General features: G+C 41.0%; 1 protein-coding gene across 2 annotated transcripts in view; it reads left to right on the top strand.

Moving 5' to 3' along the window:
- Positions 1 to 240: 240 nt before the first annotated feature.
- WDR26 (WD repeat domain 26) overlaps positions 241 to 15,479 on the top strand; it is a 32,248-nt gene continuing 17,009 nt past the window's right edge. The window contains exons 1-7 of one of the 2 annotated variants that reach the window (XM_052695536.1): positions 241 to 862; positions 2,084 to 2,183; positions 2,313 to 2,369; positions 8,888 to 9,024; positions 9,638 to 9,735; positions 10,500 to 10,656; positions 12,239 to 12,295. In XM_052695536.1, the coding sequence (XP_052551496.1) occupies positions 513 to 862; positions 2,084 to 2,183; positions 2,313 to 2,369; positions 8,888 to 9,024; positions 9,638 to 9,735; positions 10,500 to 10,656; positions 12,239 to 12,295 (956 nt within the window). In that variant the 5' untranslated portion in view covers positions 241 to 512. The remainder of the gene's footprint in view (positions 863 to 2,083; positions 2,184 to 2,312; positions 2,370 to 8,887; positions 9,025 to 9,637; positions 9,736 to 10,499; positions 10,657 to 12,238; positions 12,296 to 15,479) is intronic. The other variant, XM_052695545.1, reaches the window with a different exon arrangement.

Below are 15,479 nucleotides of genomic sequence, written 5' to 3'. Positions count from 1 at the left end.
CCGGACTCCATTAGGCTGCAGCTGGGCTGAGAGAAGACAAACCCAGCGGGCAGCGAGCGGAGCAGGCCGGGCGCCCGGGGCTGCCGGGCGGGGGCTCGAGGCAGCGGCGGCCGCCATCGCCAGAGGGAGCCCCGAGCGGGTGGCGGCGCTGCCTCCGGGACCCCCGGGGGCGCAGGGCCCCGCTCCGCCTCCCCTCACCCCCGCCGCCCCTTGCCTCCCCCCCCCCACCCTTCTCGCCCCCCCGGCTTCCCACCACGGCCGCTCTCGGCGAGGAAACTCTGGCCTCCGCTTCCTCCTCCTCCGACTCGGACACCGGCGGAGCCTCCCCGCCCCCGCGGAAGAAAGCCCGGGCCTCCCCGGCGGCGGCGGCGGAGGGAGCAGGAGAGCCCGGGGCTTCCGCGGGCAGAGCAGGCCTCACCTCGTCCCAGTCCCCCTCGCTCCCCGCCGGGCTCGCCCCCGCCGCCGCCCCGCTCCGAGGCAGCGGCAGCAGCACGAGCAGCGGCGGCAGCGCCATGCAGGCCAACGGGGCAGGAGGGGGCCAGCAGCAGCAGCAGCAGCAGCCGCCGCAGGGCCCGGAGCTGGGCTGTCTGGGAGCCCAGAACGGCGAGGCCTCGGCGGGCACGGCCGCCGGCGAGCAGCTGGCCCACGCCAACGGGCTGCTGCCCTCAGCCAACAGCGGCGGCGGCAGCCCCGGCGGCCTCAGTGTCAACAACGGGGTGCCCGCCGCCGGGGGGCCCGGCACGGCCGCCGCGGAGCTGGGGGGTGGCGGCGGCAGCGCCCTGAAGAAGAAGAAGCGGCTCTCGCAGTCCGACGAGGACGTGATCCGGCTGATCGGGCAGCACCTCCACGGCCTGGGCCTCAAGTAAGTGGCGGCGGGGGAAGGAGGGGAAGGCGGCCGGGCACGGGCCCTCTGCGGACCGGGGCGGCGCGGGGAGGGGAGGCGAGTGCCAGGGCAGCGCTGGGGGCTGGCGAAAATGGAGCCCGGACGCGTCGTGCTCCCCGTGCCGCTCCGCTCGGCGGGCCGGGGCGGTTCGGGAAGGGACGGCAATATGGAAGCCGGGCCGCTCACTGATAAGGCGGATCGATAGCAACGTGTTAGCGGGGGAGAAGTTATCGGGTACGCGTAATGGAGCCCGCGGCTGGGCGTGGGGGAAGGCTTCTCGCAGATGAGCTCCAAGGTTTCGTTTGTCTGCTGGCAGCAACCGAACTCGGCCGAAACGGGCTGTTGTGTTCCGCTGCTGAGCCTTCGTCCCCGCCGATGGCAAAGGTGTCAGCCCCGTGTTTTGTTGTAGGCTAGGAGCAAGCGCGTTGACTCTCTCTTAAAATCAGAATAGGGGAAATAATTTTACACAGAAGAAAGGTGAATCTGAGAATTTAATCGTGACGTTTGCTTTGTGAGCAAGGCTCAAACCACCGCATCGTGATTCTGGAATAGGAGCCCTGCGAAGCCTTCACGTAGCTACTGCAAAACAAGTCTTCAAAACACAGTGGGCCGGGTCAATTATAAAGAACTTAGCACGCTAAATGAACTGCCCCTGACACAAGAGGCAAGTTTACAGCAACAGACAACTCGTGACTGTTCATAGACGGCGCCACAGTAAATAAGCTATTTTTAGTGTAAAGGGGGGGAGGGCTGCAGGTCCGTGAGTTTGTTTATTATATTTTAAGGAGCCAGTCTTTTAATACAGGCCTGTTGCAGATGTGCATAGCTCTGTACTCGTTTATGGGAGGCGGGGGGGAGGGGGGCAGGGGTTGACAGCCAGTGGCTAACAGCTGTAGTCTGTCTCTTCCTTCACGAAGGCTATCTACTATGCAGGGCTGGCTGTTTGGTGGCTGGTAAGTCACATCCTTCATGGTACTTCAGTGAAGCTCTCAAGCTAATTGACTACTTGTTTTAGACATAGGCAGCTGCTTACACGTCTCAGGCAACTGAGATAACCTTTTGGACAAGCCTCTGAATCTGGTGGTAGTCTTCTTACTTTAATAAAGTTACTTTTAAATGTGGTTAATTGTTATCGTAGCAGGCGGTATATTTGTGAGGGTGAAACTGGTCGGGTTTTTTTACACTGTATCTCTCCTGCAGCCAGACTGTTGATCTTCTCATGCAAGAGTCAGGATGTCGTTTAGAACATCCTTCTGCTACCAAATTCCGCAATCATGTCATGGAAGGAGAATGGGATAAGGTAACGTAGGGCTTCTAGGACTGTATTAACCAATGTTTAAATTTATAGTATCTATGAGAGAATTCAAAATCCACCCTCCTTATATACTTCTTCTTTGTTTGTTTTTTTTTCTTATGCCGATTTCTGCAGGCAGAGAACGACCTGAATGAACTTAAGGCCTTAGTGCATTCTCCGCATGCAATTGTGGTAAGAGGCACACTTGAACTCTTTCAGAGCTGTATAGTTGGGCTAGTTGAATAGCGTGATCTTTCACTATGGAGTTAGTTCTTATTTTCTTTGTCGTTTAAGCAGCTTGCATGCTATCTCAAAATGTACTAATCTTTTCTCTCTTTTCTAGAATGTGAGATAGGAAACACCAAAGTATTAAGCCTAGTATTTGTTTTAGTGAATAAATGTTGTTAAGTATACTTAACTGATGAAATATAGATCCTCTAACAGGCCTAAAATAGGTCTGTTTCCATGGAAATTGTCTGTGTTGAATACTGATTTCAAACTTGGAATCCTTCTCACAGTTGTTGTATTTATTGGAGTTAGGTTTCTCTTAAAGAAAGAAAAATTTGGAAGTAAAGATGCAGTAACGCAAATGTAGAGTTGGCATTGTCATGGCACATCCCGGGAATATAGAGGCTGCTATAGAACATGAACAATACTGTTGCTTTTCCAGATGGTTTCTAAAAGAGCAAATGTATTTGTATTGCTGTTTGGGATTTTATTTGGAGTTTTTTCCTCTTTGGCTGGCTTTTTTCAAAGATGAACCTAGAAATAGACGTTTGCAGATCCTGTGACTTGACAATTACAGTGTCTGTTGTTATGATTTCAGTTACTTTGAGGAAAGTGTTTCTTGGCTCTCTTTTTCTATTTTGAGATAAAAAATGATTACTTAGCTCTGCAGACTGCCTGTTCTGTTGCGCTTAAATGTTTATTCTAATGAAATGAAGTTAGGACAACTAGAGTCACTTAGGGAGAAAAAAGTGGCAGTGCTTTTTGAAGTGCCTGTGACTGTAAACAGTGAAGAATCAGCTGATGGCTGCTTAGCTCTACTTCTAGCTGATTCATTTGTTGTCAAGACAATTTCCTGTCCAGTGGGGGAGGGAAAGAAAGAGAACAGGAAGTGAAGTAGGAAAAACAGATGTTTAGCAAAACATAGGAGAATTTTTAAGAGAAGTTTACATTCTGCTCTATTGATCTGGCCAAAACATGACAGTTCCTAGTTAGATCAGTTGTTCATTTTTTCCTGTTCAAGACTTGAGAAAATGAAGCTCTGTTCCTCAAATACTTGAGAGCATTGCATGCAGTTCTTGATTGTCTGTAAGCACTGGAAGTTTGAAACTGCTGCATGAAAATACGAATGTGATCATTTGAAGCAAATTTTCTCATGTTTCTCCCTTCAGAAGTTAAAAAGTTTCTTACTATTAAAGTGTTTCTTGTCTCTAGGAGTTGAGAGTTTTTAAGTGTCTGTCATTACTGTACTTTTCAGAAGAAATTAATTTGAGGGAGGAAAAGGGGAAGCTTGTTTTCTGCTATTTTGATCATCTTTGAAAGCATGCCTCTGTTCTTTAATGTTGATGTTTAACTGCTTTAATAAAACTGGTTACAATACAGGTAACTGATGTAGACTGTTACCTGGAAAAAAAAAAAAAAAGAAATAATTTAAGTTGTTCTCCTGTGTCTAAATTTCATATAATTTAAAACAGATAACTTCTAAATATTAGATGTCTTTATTCATCAGACAGTGATAGTTTGCAAGGATAAGTACAATTCTCTCCATCTTCACGCCCTTCCTTCCCCATTTTTTATTTTTATGTGGGTGAAGGGATGGATAGGAGTTAGTGCAGTCAGCAACTGGAAACCTAGTAAAAGGCTGTTACAGGTAAGGAGAGATGCTTTGTGCTCTGTAGCTGTTCCAGACTGCAGCAAAGTGAGAGCTAATAAAGATGATAGATGTCTTGATTAAGGAGAGTGCAAACAAGATGATGCTGCAGGTAACTATTCAAAAACAGAAAATGAGATCTTTTAGGTTTGAATTCTGATCTGTTACTCATGCAGTGTGACTCAATGCATGCATGCAAGAAGAATGAGGACCTAAAGTTTAGATGACACAGTATATAAAAAACTAGGATGCATATTTTGTGTGGTTTTTTTTTTTTTCTTGTCTCTCAATATGACCTTGTCAAAATAATGGGGATATGTACCTGCTTTTGAAATGTCTGTTCAGTGAAGGGGTTATGTATGTACTTTGAAAACTCTACTCCTGTTTTAATTGCTGATTTTTATAAAGTGCTGTAGATTCTACAGTTGAAAGCACTGAAGATGAAATGGCTGCTCTCCATTTGTAAACTTCAGATGTGTTTTTAAAAGCTACTTGTGGATGTTGGATGGGGAGGATGTGGATGGGGAGAAGACAGTCTGCTATTTATTTCTGTTTTCATCAACACAACTGAGTGCTGTGTATTAGCAGTATAGCATGCGATTAGCCATGTTTACTTTTCCAGCATGTAAGATACAGCTGTCTTGAGACAAACTTAAGACTTGAGTCAAGCATAATAATTAATTTTTTTCCTTGGGTAGCACTTAAAAAATATCAGTTCCTAGTTAGCCCAACATTTTGCTTACTTTTGAGCTGTGCAGGCACATTTTAACATCTGTCTGGGGGAACCAACTGAATGTGGGAGAGAATCTAGATATCATATGTATATAGTTTTAATCTAGAATATACTTCACAGTTGTGCACTTTACTTTTTTCCCATTTACTTGAGTTTTCCCCAAGTTCTGAAAGTATACAGCCTAGGAATGCAGCATAGAAAGTTATTGACTAGCGTCAGTGAAGTGCTCCACCTGCCTGTGTGGCAGCTCTCTTGCATTGAGAGGTGAGCTCCATTTAAGTGACATGATTTGATACACTGGATGCCTTGTTCAATTCTGTAGGGCAGAAAATATTCAGATCTTTACATTATCAGGTCTTACGTTCAAGTTTTGGATGTAACAGTTGTTAACTGTTTGTATTTATTAGCGTTGTGGTTTTGCAAGACTGTCCAAGTGCTAAAGATAAAAGTCATGGAAACCAGGGGCTTAGTGCTGCAGGCCTGTAAGTAGATAGCTACTGTGTTGAGAATATCTGTTGAAACATCAGGTGATCACTTCAACATGTCTTCTGGTTACCTTTTTTCATTTCAAAGAAGAGTTGTTTCGGTATTTTGAACCATAGGCTCTTAGTACAGTAGAGTTGTCCAGATATGCAGATCAAAAATAACAGTAAAATCTAACCCTAAAATTATGTACTTATGCATCCTGGTATTTAAACTACTGAAGATTTACTACTGTAACCAGTATCAGAAAAATCTTATTTTCTCAACTATAGTAGGATACTTGTCCTGTCATCTTCAGTTGTTTTAACCTTTAGTTTGTGCTGGTGAATCATGCTGCATGTCAGGCTTCCTAGAACTTTAGGTTCTGCAAGGGGCTTTTCTGCTAAACATGAGTGTTAGTAAATAAAGGCTGTAGTTTGGGTGTACATACTCTGGTTTTGCTTTCTTCAAACAAAACAAACAAAACCAGCAACTCTAGTTCTATTGAATGTCTGTGTTTTGCCTCAGGATGACCAGAGGCCCAGCCTGTACTTAAATAATAACCTCTAGAAACAGAAGTAATGTACTTTATCTTCATCCTGACTGTAGTGTTGAAAGACAGGGTGAGAGGGTATTAACTGAATGAGAACAGTCAGGCTGCTATGATGAAACTGTTGTATTGAGACTCTTCGATGTTTTTTTGTAGACTGAAGAGACTTTTCTATCATTTGCTATAATCTTAAGTGGTGGTAGTGTCTGGATTGAAATTCTTCAACAGTAAATAATGTAATGATGTTGAATTTCCATTACAAACACTGAAATGGTGACAACAAATTCCAGGCGCTTCCATTATATTCTATGTGGTGTAACTCAAATTATAGTAATTTTCATTTCCATTTTTCATAAGGCAGCTAAAGAATATGGAAAATGAGCAAGTTGTACTTGGTGAGTGCACTGCGTCTGGTCAGTTTTAGTTTCATTGAGATAAATGATAGGATTTCTGCTTTTGAGCTACAGTTGTCGATGTTCCAAACAGTTCTCTTTTCTTCATAGAAGTGATTGTTTAGGTTCTAGAAAAGTTGTTATGCTCAAAGTGGTCTTATCTGCCCTGAGAAGATTGTATTGGAAGTAATTAGCTGTTGTAGGGCATATGAAAGTAGCTGAGAGAAAGGGAAGACAAAACTCAGTTATTCAGTGAAATGTTTGTCAGGCAAGAGACAAGTTGCACAGAAATAAATAGTGGGAGGGAATGTTTTGATATATACACACATGCACACGGGGGAAAAAAAAAGAGACTTGGAAGGATGATGTCACTGGAATCCTTCTGCCTTGAGGAGAATGCATTCATGGTATTGTTTGAGTATGCAATAGGGTAAGTTTTGGAGCGCTTAATAGCTTAGATATAATAGTTTTCCTATTAACACTTCAGTCTCTGCCTTTATGCTGTCAATATTTTACATTGTGAAGCCATTTATCTTTTATTCTGATTCTCCATTATTTTAGCAATAGCAGAAGTCTATGGTACTACATGTTCTGAATGCTTTGTATTCCCAATACGCAAAATGTGCACCTGGCACTGATGACCCTTCTTGGGAATTGTATTTTCTAAACCAAAACTGAAATTACACTTCTGTGGGTGACTTGGCAACAGTATTCTGCATGGTAATATTCCTGTAACAGTTTCATGGCGCTGTTGAAATTGGCACTGCAAAAACTGGTTTTTAGGGATTTTGTGTGTCTGTCTGTATAAAATGTGTTTTCTTTCCTCTGAAGAAATGAAATTAACATGTTACTCTCTAGAAGTAGAGAAGAAAAGAGTAATTAAATACAGGTACTATTATTAAATTTAAGAGAGAGATAACAAGAAATGAGTAAATACTACATGCAGTGACCTAGAGAAGAAGAGTTGAAGGGATTACAGTTTTTGTTATAAACTGGAAACATCAGACTATTTTTACCTTTTAGTGATCATCAGTGTGAGGTGACAAAGGAGTGAAAAAAAAAGGTACGTGACTAGCAGCCCAGCTCCTCCATGCCTCCTTCTGAGCATGTGCACAGCTGGGAGAGGAAACTCCTCACCTTCCTGCTGCTGCTGAGTGCGCAGACAGCGTGAGGCCTGCTGGCCTAGTGGATGGGAGTAACCACTGAGGTTGGGTTTGGGTTTTGGCTTTTGTTTTTGTTAGTTGGGTCTCGACCTGTCACCCAAACATAAAAAGAAGCTGTTGTTCCTGGAGGAAGAAGACAATTGTAAAGCGATGCTCTATTTTCATATTTTGTTCTAAGATTCCAAATCCAAACAAACTGAAGAGCTCTATAGGGGATGTAATACAGGCATGCCCTTTGCATACGGACAGTAGATAGTTGAGGCTTCACGAAGCTTTATGATAATGATGTAAGACTGTATATGGAAATGTTATTCTTTTGCAGAACTGAAAGTCTCTGGAAGTTAAAACTGCTTTGTTCTCTAGCTAAGATTTTACAGATTTGAAACCTTAAACTTCTGCATAAGCTTTAATAAGACAGAGATATCTTAAACTTCCCAATTATCCCTTTCCTTAAGGAGGCCAGCAGTCCGTCTGAAACTAACAAGTAAACATTGACCAAATATGTGCATGAAAATAGTGAGGTGGTGCTCGAGATCTGACAAAGCAAAGGAAACTGGTGGTTGAATTTGTTTGGTGTATTCCTTACAGAAGCAAATGTGATTTGCTACACGTGATTTTTATTTTGTTTTTCACTGATATGTGTATGAATGTAAGTTTTCCTCTTTAACCTGATGACTGGAGACCTCTTATCCCTCTGATAAGTGCTGGCTGTAACAAAGATGTGCAAACACTGAATAGTTTTGTCCAGAATTGGTCAAGCTGTCTAAGAATTTGGTATAACTGTAAGTTTCTAAAGAAATGGCCTGCTGTTTTTAACTCCACATACTTTACTTGTTAGAGTAGTAGGGTTAATTGTTTACTTAAAAACAAAACAGGAAAGAAAAACCTGGAGAAGGTGAAAGGAAAATGATGAAAGAACAAGAAATAAAAAGTGATTCCTGAATTTCGGAAACTGTTATTTATTTTTATTTTGTACTCTTGAAAATTGATCAAACGCCCAAGGAAAACAACTGAATGTGGTGCTACAAAGCAAGACCTCAGGCAGTGTTAGTTTTTTTTTTTTTATTGCCATATGTTACACAGCTATGCAAACAATCCATGTCAGCTCCTTTGTAAGCAGTATGAGAACTTGTCAAGTTGGCTTCTTGTGTTCTGTGCTGTCGTGTGGTCTGTAGTATGTGATTAGTTGCTTTTGGGCTTTTTTCTTGAGCTTTTCTTTCTTCTTGGGCTTTTAAGTTCGGGAAGCCTCTCTAATTCAGGGCTGGAAGAACAGTGACTGAAAAGAATGTGAATATGAAATGGAGGCAAGTTGAAGGGGGGATCTGAGAAAGGAGGTAGGAGGATGCCTACATCAATAACTTAACTGCAGCAGTGTTGAAAATCCAGCAAAAAGAAATTGAGTGATGAAACATTAGATATAGCTGTGTTTCTGAAGGGCATAGTAGAATGGTTTCTACTGTTCTGTTTAGGCTCAAACGTTTTCTGAAACTTCAGTCAACCTTTTTCCCCTGACTGCTGCTTTCTGTCATGTCAGAGGATGAAGTTTTTGCTGCTGCAGCAGAAGTACCTGGAGTACCTGGAGGATGGCAAGGTCCTGGAGGCACTTCAAGTTCTACGCTGTGAACTGACGCCTCTGAAATATAATACAGAACGCATTCATGTCCTCAGTGGGTAAGTGCTCAGACTTTGAGAGGACTTTTTGAAGAAATACTGTAGCTTTTATGGTAGCTTGTAGTGACTTTGTAAGCTCAAACTGCATTAAAGCTATTATCCTTTTGATAAATAATCTGTAGTGAGATGCACTATCTAAAGCGGTGAGTAAAGAAAAAGCATTCAGTAGATAATGTTATATTTTTAGATGCATGCGAGTAACTTGATATGATTTTTGTACTGGAACCCAAGCAAATACGTATGCATGTATGCTCATTTGATCTTGAGAATTATTGGTCTGTTATCTTATAACTAAAAAAATATGCTTAAGTTGGTGAATTTAGTCTAGATTGTACTTAGATGAAAATAAGGTATTTTTACCTTTCTGAAAACAACCCTCTTGGGGCTCTTTTTATTTTCTTACCTACTGACAATTTGTAGGTATCTGTTCTGAAATATGTCTGTATTCTTTGCCTTTCTTCCTATCATTCTAAGCTTAAGTAACTTGTTTCCAGATAATATATTCTGAAATTAAGAATGTTATATATCATGCTTAAAAGTGGAAAGAATGATTCCAGAAAGAGGTGTGTTGGCATGTGTGTTTTGTTTGTTTGTTGTTTTTGTTTTTAAACAGGTATCTGATGTGTAGCCATGCAGAAGACCTGCGTGCAAAAGCAGAGTGGGAAGGGAAAGGAACAGCTTCCAGATCTAAGCTTTTGGACAAACTCCAGAGTAAGATGTTTGAATGTTTAGAGTTTATTTCCACCTCTGTAGTTCAAATGCATACTACATAGTCATGTATCGCAGGAAATTCATTCTAACTGCATTTACCAGTTGTTGGTTTTCTTGTAGTTCTTTATGTACCTCTGGGTTTTGGTCTTTGAGAGCTGAAGATTAGCTATAATTACTTAGTTCTGTTGCATGCATTAATAATGTAATTTAGTGATGAATTCCTCCATTGGGTCAGGGGGAAGTTTGATTTGTAAATGCCAGCTATAGTGAGAGGCTGAAACTGTCCTGGAACCACTGTGAATACCAGCAGTAGTTAACAGTGATCTCAAACTGCGCTGTGGATTTCAGTTTCTCCTCTGGTTTCTTGTGGCTTGTGTAACACCATGGATTTTTGCAGCTCTGATGCATTGTATTCTTCATTTTGATAGTCTTAATTGAGAATTTCTCAGATGAGCCCAACTGATGCTGCTTTATAATCTGACAGATTTTGTGAAGTACTGGGTTGTGAGTGAGCTTGTGTAAATGATGTTTGCTTGCCAAGACAGCATATACGGTAGCTGTAAATATCTTACAGCTCTGTTTTCCAGAGACTCATGCTTGCCATGTCTACAGGTATACATCTGGAATTACAAGCTGTGTGCACTCTTTTTCGGCAGCTTTTTGCGTTATTCACTGAAGTCTCTTCCAAAAACACTCAAATCAATAAGTGCTTTTACTTTTAACTTGGTTCTGATATATGTATTTTTCAACAATTTTTTTAATAGCATACCTGCCCCCCTCAGTGATGCTTCCTCCAAGGCGTTTACAGAACCTGCTGCGTCAGGCTGTGGAACTACAACGGGACCGGTGCCTATATCATAATACCAAACTAGACAGTAATCTAGATTCTGTCTCGCTGCTTATAGATCACGTTTGTAGTAGGTAAGAAGCCCTTTCTACTTGTAAGATGGATGGCAATATCTTCTCTGTGTTTCTTAATTTAATTGTGCCTACTATTTTGAGGGTTGTGAAAATGATTCCAATCTGTTTAACAGTTCTGGGAAAAGGCAGGTCTTATAAATTGAATGGTAGAGGGTGGAACTGGATACATCCATATATTGCGCGTATGGAAGGCTTTGGTAGCTGGATATGAGGCAATGGTGCCATACTTAAACTTCAGAATTGTAATTGGGTGGGTATGAGTAGGATATGTTTTTATGCTAAGCCTTAGCTACTTGTTGCTCCGTAACTTTGGGCAGCCATTCTGTTTATTAGTCAATACATGACTGCCACATTTTAACTAGGCTATCACCAGTACGTTAAATAGGTTCTGCCTTCAAGCTTACTGGGATGAAGAAAGGCTACTGAAGCACACTAAATAAAGTCAACTTTTAGCTTTTAATGGTAAACGATAAGGTGCTTCTAAGATTTACGGGTTGGGGAGCTGAAATACGCAGTATACACTTGTTTAATGTCTAATATGAAGAAAAAAAGTTTGGGAAAATAGTTCTTAATAAGGTAGTAAAAACTGAGAATTTCTTCTATGTGCGTATTGGTGCTGCTTCTGGATCCTTAAAATGCCATGCTCTAGACAGAAGCAGGAGGCTCTTGTGGTGTATTTTAATTTATTTTAACAAATACCTAATTTGACTGGCTTTCTTTTTATACTGAGAACTTGGCCAAGGATCTAAAAATTCAGTGTAGTTTTTTTTTTTTTTTTTTTTTTTAGAAAACTGGTGTAATACAGTCATTCAGGAATGAGGGTTAGAACACCTGCAAAACTCAGCCTATAGACAGTACCCTTCTATGTTTTTCCTTTTTCATTTCTTTTCTTTCATGTAGCGGGCTAAAACTTGGGCTTAAATGAGACTTTTTTTTGAGTCAAGGTTAGTTCATCTGAAAAGTTAAGTTACTGTCTGATGAACTTGCTTTTAGAGATCTTATGAACTTGGCTGCTTTGAATGCTTAGAATCTATTTTGAAAGATACAGGCTTTTGTAGTACTTGCTTGTAACCATCTTAAGGTTTTAAAATTAATATACCTGGTACTTTATTCAAGTATGTGTTTTTAGATTGTTGTTACACTTTGTCTGCTGCATCACACTGTTCTAGTAGTTTCTCATGTGCATGGACTTTGACTGTTGCTCATTTTAAGAGCTATTGGAAGTGATCAGATAAAGGAATTGTGGCTTTCCCTACTTCAGAAGTGAGTCTTAAAAACAAACTAGCAGAGTGGTTTAGTCTTTTCACAAGCCCATAAATAACAGATGTTCTGTAGAACATCAGTGTGTTTAATCAAACCTTAAAGAGCTTAAAGTCAGCTGTAAAAAGTGTGAAGGTGGACTAGATAGAACTGGATACCACGTGAAAAATGTGGACTCCAATTCCACTGATCTGAATCTACTTGCTAACATGAAAGTTTGGCCAAAATAATATTTAAAAAAAAGAAAAAAGCAACAGAAGCTCTTCAAAATAAAGGCTTCCATTCTGTCCTCAACTCAACCTGTTGTAACTACCTATTGCAGGGGTCTGAGATCAGTATGTGATACGCTGTACATGCTGCAATGCTTGGGCATAATGAGGTGAGTTAAAGACAGTGGAAGCCAAAATTTGATTAAACTGACAGATGCAACAGTAGTCTAATAGTTTAGACAACTTAAGTACTGTAACAGCTAAAAAAACACTGACAACTTTCCTTTTTTTAGTTGGAACTAATGTTTTGGACTTCTGGCAATACTTTAAGAAAGCATGCTTACAAGTGCACTAATGGGTAGAATGTTTGACTAAATAACTTCACAAGAGCAGGTGGTAAGAGAGAGGAAACTGCTGGGAGTGAAGGTGATACATGGAGTCTTACTGTGCATTCTGTTTTGATAATAGATGCTATTGGAGGGGGGTGATCACTTCCATATGTGGGTCACTCTGGAAGTAATGCCTTCTGTTTATGTACAACAGACACAAAGAGCACAGTAACACTATTTGGTAGAGTGAGTTCTCAGCTACAAAATGCTATCTGTCAACACAGCCACCTCCATGAGCTATGCATTTTTGCCGGTGTTAAACAAGAGCCTGCATGCTGCACTCATTGAAGTCTGGCTGCCTGGAACATGACTTGTCTTTCACATTGCTGTTACTACTGCTGAAATGTGCTGCGCGCCACCTCGCTGTGCTGTTATCCACTGTTTGGTCTCCATAAATGCTCAGTAAGCATTGATGAATGTCAGAGGGCTCGGTTTTTTCTGCGTGGAGGAAATCAGTCACACTCCTTTGCTCCGTACGCGCTTCCATGTCAGATGCCATTGTGTCAGAGTGTCCCTCTGCTGCCATCTGTTGCACAGCAACAAAAGGTAGTGGAATATGGGTGGGAAGGTTCCGCCTCTACTGCCACACCACCACCACCTGCCTCTGATGTCGTGAGCCAACATAATACAGTAGGAGGCATTACTTTGGGAGCAGCCCTTGTGTTTACACGTATGAATTTTTACTTATTTACTTATTTTTGCTTGGAAAGCCTTTAGGTGGTTTTTGTTTTCCCCTGGAATTTTCTTGCTTTCATGTAAATACACCTAAGTCTGAATTCATAGTGAAACCCGAGAGAAATGAATGCTGTTGCATTTCTGCATGCTTCTAATAAGCTAATGCAGCATTTTTGAAAAAGAACTCTTGTAGAAGCTGAAGAATAAATCTTTCATTCCACATACAGTGAAAAGTAGCTGTTAGTAGTAGTTAAATTTAGGGTTCTGTACATGCAACAGTGGATAACTTTATTAGATACTTTATTTCAATATGTGAACAACGTAACTCACGTATGTTGCGCTGAACAGAACAACTTGTAAGGAAACAAAAAAGCAAAACAGTTTGAGTTAAAATAGCATCTCATTATGTAGACAAGAAACTACTGAATAACTGCAGCATTATTTAATGTATCGCTTGTCTGTGAAGTAAATCTTGCTGGGTTCTGTTTCATTTGGTGGACTTTTGAGAGAGCTCGGATCTGACTGCGTTGTGGATAGCATACTTCAACATTGGATGGGTCTGCAGCTGTGATATTGGCTGTGCTTGTTAACTTTTTTTTTTTTAGTAACCTCAAGGCTTCCTTTCTGTGGAAATGGTTTACTCCAGCACTGTGCTGCTGCTTCTTGTCTTTAAGAAAAGCACCCAGGGTTTTAATTTTGTAAAAGCAGTGCTTGTATTTTAGTTGAGTGTTTCTTTTAGTGGCATATGCTGAAATGGATGTCTTGGGATGCAGTACACTCTTTTTACTTTGTATGAATTATGGATAAAGAATCTAACTTTCAAGAAGGAACTGCTGCTCTGAGGAGAAATATTAATTTACTACAACATGGCTAAATAATAATGAAGCGTAGCTCTTGCTGTAGGTGCAGGTATCTGTGTAAGGACTTGTTTGCCTCCCTTTAGGCTTCAATAAAACAAAGTCATCTTTCACGGGTGGAGCTTTTAACCTTGGACTCAGGGCTGTTCCAGTGGCAATTAGACAACTCCTGGTCAGCTTAAGGCAGAATAATACAGAATAGACTTGTGTTAGTCTATTAGAAGTGACTAGACATACCAAAGGAAGATGGATACAGGTATGTGTATATACAATGTGGTTATCCTCCCCTATCATAAGACAGGAAATGAGGGGATGCGTGGTGGTTGAGTGTTGCTCAGTGGTCTTTAAACACAGGCTGGGATGCATCTTCTAATAGAAGGAAATGAGAATGCAGTCATTGTATTAATCAGAAAATTCTGGTTTAAAAAGTAGCTTTTCAGGGTGTCTGCTAGCTTGGCTACCACCAACTGTATATTAAAATACAAATGTAAGGAAGTAACCCTTCTTAGGCCGGCTTTTTCTTGTAATGAGTGCAGCTGTGCATTTGCATAGGATATTGTTTTTAGAGTAGTAACTTCGTATCTCTTTAGAGCTGTGTTGCCCTGTTGTGCTGGCATCATAAAAACTCTCTGAAAGATTAACACTCTCCAGTATACCTGTAGTTCAGGAATAAATGTTAATGGTTAGGCGTTAACTTTTAGTGCATCCAAACACTGAACTTCATAACTGCAGTATTATTTAAAGTCTTTTACAGTCATCTGCTCTAAAAGCCTGCTTTTACTTTAGACTAGCTCCCAATTACTCTTGTAATGGGCAAGCAGTGAATGAAACAGAATGTATCTCCTGATCTTAATATTTTGACTGTTAGCCTTTCCTCAGAATGTAACTAGAAGATTAAATATTAGCTTTAAGGAAACACTTGATCCTTTCAGTAGTTTATCATATAATATTTAGTTTGATAAGTATTTAATGCATTACAAAATAGTGTGGCTTTGGTCAGGGGAACACTTAAAGCATTATTAACATGATGATGATGGTGAGGCCCTGGTACAGGCTGCCTAGAGAAGCTGTAGGCATTCAAAGCCAGGTTAGATGGGACTTCGGACAGCTTGGTCTGCAACCCTACCCATGGCAGGGGATTGGAACTGGATGAACTTCAGAGTTCTTCTCAAACCAAGCCATTCTGTGATTCTGTTGTGTTATGCTTAAAGTTGTGTGTGTGTGTACAAGGAAGATGTAAAACAAACAAATGAAAAACGTGCTACGCAATGAAGAAAACCCCACAACTTACTGCAAGCTCCACTTCAAGAAAGGCTATTCTTTTATTCAACTTCTAAGAATTATTTTTATGTATCTTGCATGGTCTGGCTATAAATACATTAAAAGATTTTGCATGTTAATGAAATTCTTTGTGCATGATTCCATGAGACTGA

This window comes from Tympanuchus pallidicinctus, unplaced genomic scaffold (assembly GCF_026119805.1).
Source record: "Tympanuchus pallidicinctus isolate F22 unplaced genomic scaffold, pur_lepc_1.0 scaffold1, whole genome shotgun sequence".
NCBI lineage: Eukaryota > Metazoa > Chordata > Aves > Galliformes > Phasianidae > Tympanuchus > Tympanuchus pallidicinctus.
This window is presented reverse-complemented; position numbering and strand designations above follow the sequence as displayed.